Source organism: Orycteropus afer, unplaced genomic scaffold, assembly GCF_000298275.1.
Source record: "Orycteropus afer afer isolate SDZICR_OR568_19922 unplaced genomic scaffold, OryAfe1.0 scaffold00311, whole genome shotgun sequence".
NCBI classification, from domain to species: Eukaryota; Metazoa; Chordata; class Mammalia; order Tubulidentata; family Orycteropodidae; genus Orycteropus; species Orycteropus afer.
In genome coordinates, this window is record NW_006921898.1 from 1,991,689 (window position 1) to 1,999,148 (window position 7,460).

General features: G+C 42.4%; 1 protein-coding gene across 1 annotated transcript in view; it reads right to left on the reverse strand.

Annotated features, from left to right (window-relative positions):
• Positions 1 to 1,325: 1,325 nt before the first annotated feature.
• LOC103206336 (putative serine protease 45) overlaps positions 1,326 to 7,460 on the reverse strand; it is a 12,666-nt gene continuing 6,531 nt past the window's right edge. Inside the window, exons 3-6 of the mRNA XM_007951787.1 lie at positions 3,830 to 3,977; positions 2,905 to 3,179; positions 1,914 to 2,077; positions 1,326 to 1,556 (exon numbers count right to left, since the gene is read on the reverse strand). Coding sequence (XP_007949978.1) covers positions 1,326 to 1,556; positions 1,914 to 2,077; positions 2,905 to 3,179; positions 3,830 to 3,977 — 818 coding nt within the window. The remainder of the gene's footprint in view (positions 1,557 to 1,913; positions 2,078 to 2,904; positions 3,180 to 3,829; positions 3,978 to 7,460) is intronic.

Genomic DNA, 7,460 nt, shown 5'->3' on the forward strand with positions numbered 1-7,460 from the left:
ATTCATACATATATTCCACAAGCTGAAAAAGGAAAGAAACTCCAAAGGAGAAAGACCCTATTTACTTTTCTGCCTTTGTGGAAAATAATAATTTTGAAGAAATAATCAAGAAACAAAATAACTGAATAAAGACCAAACATATCCATGACCACAACCCATGAGAATGCATAAAGCTCTACTTTTAAAAGATAAAGATTCTTATATTGTGTAGAAAATAAATCCCACTCATATGCTATTTATTAGAGACACACACAAAGTGAGGTGAAACAGTTGATTGGCAAAAAAATATTAAGCATTTTCAAACAAAAACAAATGGCAATGTTAATCTCTTTAAAAATGTGATTCCACACAAAAGCTTTAAACAGTAAAAGGACATTATTTTATGTTGGAAGAAAAAACACACAAAAATTACAATGGATATGTAACATCATGTAGTTCTGTCCATCAATAAAATAACAACAAAGATAAAACAAAAGCAATATATGAGAAACTGAAAAACCTCACTTGTAGTATGAGTCTCCTCCAACTCTTTCTGTCTTTGAGGGGCAGAATATCTATATAATTTTATCTATAAAAATCAATCTCACACTTGGACTACTAAGAGAAATCACAATAACTTCCCTAAAAGCTTAACTAGTTTGGGCCACATTTTTTACAGTGATGAAATGAAACTAGTTAATATAAAAGGAGTGAACAAAATAAGTCACTTGGAAACTTTAAAAATAAACTTTGTTATTTTGAGGAAATCAAAAGTACTCTGTGAACTATTTTTTAAATACTGATAATTAGAACAATGTATTAAAAAAAAAAAAAAAAGTATGGAGTGTGTCCAAAGACAAATGCATAACCTTGAGCATTTATTATTGAGTAATAAAGAATGAAAATAAGTGAATTAAATATTCAAATTAATAAACTATAAAAGGTACAAAATAAATATGAGGAAAATCTCTAGTAAGTAAGTATAAAATATAAAATCATATCTTAATCAATTATAAGAACAACAGAATTAAGAATGAACGCTATACCAGGAGAACTAGTTGGTGCCCAGCTACCACTGACCATTCTGACTGGGGCCACAACAGATGATCCCAGATGAAATGGGAGAAAAATGTGAAGCAGAACTTAAATTCTTAAAAAAAGAAAAAGAAAGCCAGACAAACTGGAACAGTAGAGAACAGACCCCCTATGACTATTGCTCTGAGATACTCTTTAAACCTAGAACTGAACCTATCCCCTTTCAGCAAAACAGTAGTGTGGCACACATAGGATAACATCCACAAGGAAACCTGGGTAAGAAAGGAAGAGAAAGGAGGGGAAGGGAGATGTCAGGGTCCCATCTGAGGCTGCAGCAGCCCGGACAGGAGCAGGAGCCAGGTGGAGGCACAGGGGACTGAGACAGCTCCATCAAGCTGCTTCCTGATCCATTGGCTGTATTTGGTGACACGGGTATACACGCCTGGATTCTGTGCTTTGGCGCAGGCCTTTTCCCAGGACATCACACCAGCTAGAATCCACTTGCCCCCGACTTCACAGGCCAGTGGCCCCCCAGAGTCTCCCTAGGCAAAGAGAGAGGAGTGATGGGGACTCTGGGTCCAGCTGGGCCCCAGGGAACCCAGGATGCCCACCCTCTGAGTTCTGCTTGGAAGATCTTTTCACTCCTGGAGCCTCAGATTGAAGGATTTCACTACCTAGGGCTCTTCCTTCAGCTCCTTAATTGGGAGCCCCATCCCAGACACTGACCAGTTACTCCTATCCCAGAATATCAGCCAAAATCAAAGTCACAGGGGAAGGAAGGTGGGAGCAGAGTACTGCCCAGTGATGGTGACAAAGAGGGAAGCCAAGGAGACCCCTACCCCAGGAAACCGCCCCCCATCCAGAAGTTATGCCCAACAAGAAGGTTACCAGAAACTCACATAGCACAAGTTTTCTCCATAATTGGTAGCACAGATCATGTCCTCCAGGACAAGGGGGATGACACGGGGGAAGAGGGACTTCTTGCGGTAAATCTGGTCACACCTCTTGTTGTCCATGATAAAGACCTCAGCCTCCTGCAGCTGCGGGGTCAACTTGGAGTTGGCTGTGGAGGAGTCCTGCAGAGGTGAGCACTGATTCCACATTATTACCCAGCCCTGACCTCAAGCCAGCGTCTCACTCAGCTCCAACCTCAAGATTTGGCCAAGACACACTTTTTCACACTCCCTACCTTCCTTTGCTTGATGCCTTCCTCCTGTAGTGCAGGTCCAACAGGCCCCTCACCTTCTAAGGCTGTGTTTTGAGATCCCTTTCTCTGGAAAGCTTCACTTTGGAACCAAGTAGGCCGTGATACAAATGCCAATGCAGCCACTTAAAAGTAGAGATTCCAAACAAGTAGAGGCTCCTCCCCAACCTCAGCTTTGCACTGGTATTTCCTCTGCCATCTGATTAACACTGGCTCCTCCTTCAGACATGTCAAGCCATTGCTCTGCCCAGAGCTCAACCTAGATCCCTTCTGGCTTGATCTCAAGATCACCTGACCAGGTCTTGGCCCCTCTTCTTGCCAGCCTGTACCCCCAATCCCAACTCTATTGCAAGTTCCATATATTGCCAATACCAAGTTTGTCAAGTGAAGGAGTAAGTACATTTATGAGTGAATTTATGAATCTCTGTCTCTGAGCTTCTGGAAGAGGCAAATGACCATGCCCAGCCCCAGGGTTGCTCAGCCTGAATGCAAGGTGCCAACATCAAGCATACAGGTGTAAACTGTGGCAATGGTTCCCATATGAGGAGCAGCCCTAACACACCCAGAGAACCAGGATCCAGAGCTGTCAGTCAAAAGCTTCCCAAGAGGCACCACTGCAGGGCCCAGAAGGATGAAAGTGCACTTTCTGTGCTACCATGTACCCTACTCCATCCCATCCCGCTCACCTGAGAAACGCTGCTTAATTTGGCCCCAGCCAGTCATCCAGCACTGTGTCCCAATCTTCAGGTTGAACTTGGGCTCCGGGAGGCAGATGGGCTGAACATACTCACTTAGGGTGGCAGGAGTATGAAGCTGGAGAAGGGCAACGTCACCTATGAAGAAGGTCCGGCCCCAGAACTTGGGATGCAAAATGATGTCCCTCACTGGGATGAAGAGGACCCTGGTGGAGTTCACGGGCTGCAGCTGGGAGGTGCCAAGCATCACCGAGTACTCTTTGGTGCTGCAGGAGACACAAAAAATTAGAAGATGTCAGCAGAAGCCCTACCCAGTTTGCTCTGCTCAGCCATCCTGTCTAAAGTGGCCTAGGCACCTCAGCGCTAGAACTGCACCTGCTTGCCCATTCATTGTTCAGGTTGATTCAAAGTAGCCTGGGCAGTGTATCTCTGCAGGTGTGTAGATATGGGTGTACACAGATGTTCTCATGTATAAACCAAACCAAACTCACTGCCGTCGAGTCAGATCTGACTCACAGTGACCCCTCCTTAGGTTTCCGAGGTGGTATCTCTACAGAAGTAGATTGCCCAATCTTCTTTCCGAGGAGTGGCTGGTGGGTTTGAACCACCAGCCTTCTGGTTAAAAGTCAAGTGCCTTAGGCACTATGCTACCAGAGCTCCTGTTCTCATGTATGCAGGAGGGGAAAAATGTGCTGGATTTTCCTCTTGGCCCTGCTTAGGACATAGTCTGTTGCTTGGAGCTCCTGCCCCAGCATAGTCCCTGTTCTTAAGAGATTCTGAACACAACTCTTCCCTGTTCCAGAAACCCCTCCTCCCCACCCCTTACTCCCCACAGTTTTTCAGAGGAAATGAGGAAGTGGGCTGAACCACTGCAGCTCTGGGTCTCTAGACCCTGGACACGTAGGGCCACACTCACCTTTGGATGCAGTGGGCGGCAGTTACCACCCAGCTAGGGTCAATGAGGGCCCCTCCACACACGTGTTTATTTTCCATCCGCAGGCTCACCTCCCAGGGCCAATGGCGAGGCACATCCACATCGTCCGACCACCAGGGTTTGCTGCAAACTTCAGGAACAAGTGTGCCGGGGGAGACACGGTGGCCATATAGAGAAGGACAAGAAAGACTGAGACCAAGAGGCCCCCCAGGGCTGATATGCATTGTAAACTCAGGGACCTGCTCCCATTTTAAGGAGTGGAAAGCTAGGGTGAGGGCGAATGGGCTGTGGCTTAACCAAAGGCACTGAGCTAGATAGAAAACAACAAAGAGATAAAAAGCATCAGGACAGAGACATAGAGATATCACAGCAAGAGAGAGGGAGAGATACTGAAATATGCCGGGAACAATCAACACAAGTGGCCTGGGCTGTGCGTTGTGCATGCAAGGGTGTAAGTGTGGGTGTACACAGATGTTTTCATGTAAGGGAGGAATAACTTTACTTTCCAAATATTTTTAAAAATTGATTTTACTTTTAAAATATATAACATTTCTATATCTCAGCAGAACCAACTAGAAAATAAGGAAACAAGGAAAAAGCAAAGAAGGACTCCCCAAGTCCAAGAAATGCATTTCCTGGGGGAAGCCCCTGGGCAGTGCTCCAGAAGAGCTACAATGTTTGCTGTGCCTCCAGATGCAAATGGCCTCCATCCCACACTGCGTCAGAGTCAAGAAAAGCTCCTGACTTCTGCAATGGAGGCTTCTACACAGATCACTCCAAAAAGAACCCCAGTATGGAGTCCACAGAAACCCCCAACCCACAGCTCACACAGTTTGCACATACTTCTAACAATCAAGCTGTGTGATTCAATTTCCGAGAGCCTGTCAGATTGGAAGCAGTAAACCAAAGGTGTTGTGAGAGGATGGCTGAAGCACACATTGATGGGAACAAGAGGAGGAATCTGAAAGTGAGATGAGAGAAAATACACCCCCTAAAGCACAAAGCCAAACCCAGATACCAAAAGTCAATAACCATGACAAATACAGAAATATCAGCCACCTCCCCTCCTCACAGATGGGCTTACAGGCAAGTTCTACCAAACTTTCAAGGTACAACAATTAAAACCTGTATCATATAAATTAAGTTTCCAGTACACTGGGGGGGGGGGGAGCAGCCCAAATCATTTTAGGAGGTTGCTGTAATTTTCATACCAAAACCAAACTAAGACAATATGCCAGAAAAGAAAAATTATTGGCCCATTTTGCTATGAATGAACATAGATGCAGAAATTCTAAATAAAATATCAGCTAGTATTAATTTTAGAAAACCAATGCATTATGATAATGTAGTGATTACCCCATGAGTGCAAGAGTGGCCCAACTTCGAAAGTGATCTCAATGTATTCAATACATAAACAGGCTGAAGAAGAAATATCCTGTATAGTTCTGAATAAAACCAAACCAAACACATCACTGTCGATTCGGATCCGACCCATAGCAGCCCCTCCTTGGATTTCCAAGGGGGTATCTCTATGGAAGTACATTGCCCAATCTTCCTTCCGAGGAGTGGTTGGTGGGTTTGAACCACCAGCCTTCTGGTTAGCAGTCAAATCCCTTAGGCACTACACCACCAGAGATCCTATTGTTCTGAATAGACACAGAAAAAGGTATTTGAAAAATTCAGTACATAAATTCAACATTTGTGACTTAAAAAAAAAAAAAAATCTCTTAGCAAACTAGGAATAGAAAGAAAATCCTTAATTTTATAAGTTACATGCCAAAAAAACTAGCAAACATCATATAACATTAAAGAACAGGCAAAATGAATCTATAGTGTCAGAAGCTAGGGATAATGATACTTTGCAGGAGTAAAGCAGAAGAAGAAATTGAGAGGGCATGAGGGAGCTTCAAGGAGACCCAGTTGTGCAATGGTCATGTTCTTGGCTGCTAAATGAAAGGTCAGCAGTTCAAACCTAGCAGCCACTTCTTGGGAGAAAGATAAGGCAGTCTGCTTCTGTAAAGATTTACAGCGTTGTAAACTCTATGTGGTAGTTCTACTCTGTCCTATAGGATCACTGTGAGTTGGAATTGACACAATGGCGAAGGATCTGGAGGGGGCTTCTGGGTGCTAGCCTTGTTCTATTTCTTGATCTGAGAGGTGGTTACACAGTATGCTCACTATGATAATTCTTTGATCTGGACACTTTTGTGCACCTTTTTGAATGTATATAATACTTTAATAAATCAACTTACTTTTAAAATTAATAACATTTATCTACACTAACACAACCAACTAGAAAATATATTCAAAATAAGATACATTCTGGGAGCTCTAGTAGTGAAGTGCCTAAGGCACTTGACTGCTAACCAGAAGGCTGGCAGTTCAAACCCACCAGCCACTCCTCAGAAGGAAGGCTGGGCAATCTACTTCTGTAGTGATACTGCCTCGGAAACCCAAGGAGGGGTCACTATGAGTCAGGGTGGACTCGATGGCACATAACAACAACAACAACAAGATACATTCTTAGTAGAAAAAAAATATGTTACTTAGGAATTAAGTTTTTCCACATAGCACAAGAGTCTGTGGTAATAAATTTAAAACTCTAATAAAAACGGCTGAAAATGGTCATTTGGAGGATATTCCTTGTTCTTAAAAAGAGCCATTTAATATTTCAGATGTAATTTTTCAAAAAATTAATATATAAATTTATTTTCCAATAGTTTGAGTTCTTTTAAAACATAGTAAACTTATTCCAAAAGTTCAGTAGGAAAATAAAGGTCCATGAATAGGTCAGTCTTTGAAAACATAGTGCAAGGAAGGGACACTTGTCCTAGCATATATTAAGACACATATCAAAACCATAACAAAAACAGTGTGGTATTGACACAAGGACAGAAAAATAGATCAATGGAAAAGAAAAGTGACCTTGAGATGTTCCATGTAATATAGGAACTTAATATAAATAAAGAAGCCACTACAATCTGTGTGTAAAGGAAAACTAATTCACCATAAAAGAAATAAAAAGAAAAAAGAAACCGGATCCCTTTCCACAGCACTTCCAGAGCTAAATGTGAACAGGAAAACTATGACGTTAACAGGAGACCATGTGACATGGCATGGGAATGGACTTCTTAAACAAAACCTCAAAACATAAACCATAAAACTGATTAATTTGATTATCTTAAAATCAAGAATTTTTGATCCCACGGACAAAGTTAACAGACAGATGACAGATTGGGAGACAAACTGGTGGCATAGTGACTAAAGCATTTGACTGCTAACCAGAAGGTTGGCAGTTCAAACCCACCAGCCACTCCACAGAAGGAAGACTGGGCTATCTACTTCCATAAAGATTTACCACCTCAGAAATCCCAAAGGGGGTAGCTATGAGTCAGAATCAACTTGATGGCAGTGACTTTGGTTTTTTTTTTTTTTTTGTAAAATCAATTTAAAAAAAAACTTTGATTAAGAATATACAAGGGGATTTCCAGTAAGATGGAGGAATAGGCAGACAAGTGACACAGACCCTCTTCAACAAAAACAAGAAAAACCAATTGACAGAGATACAAAAGATAATCCTGGAGCCCTGAGCTTTGAAAGGAACTATACAGAA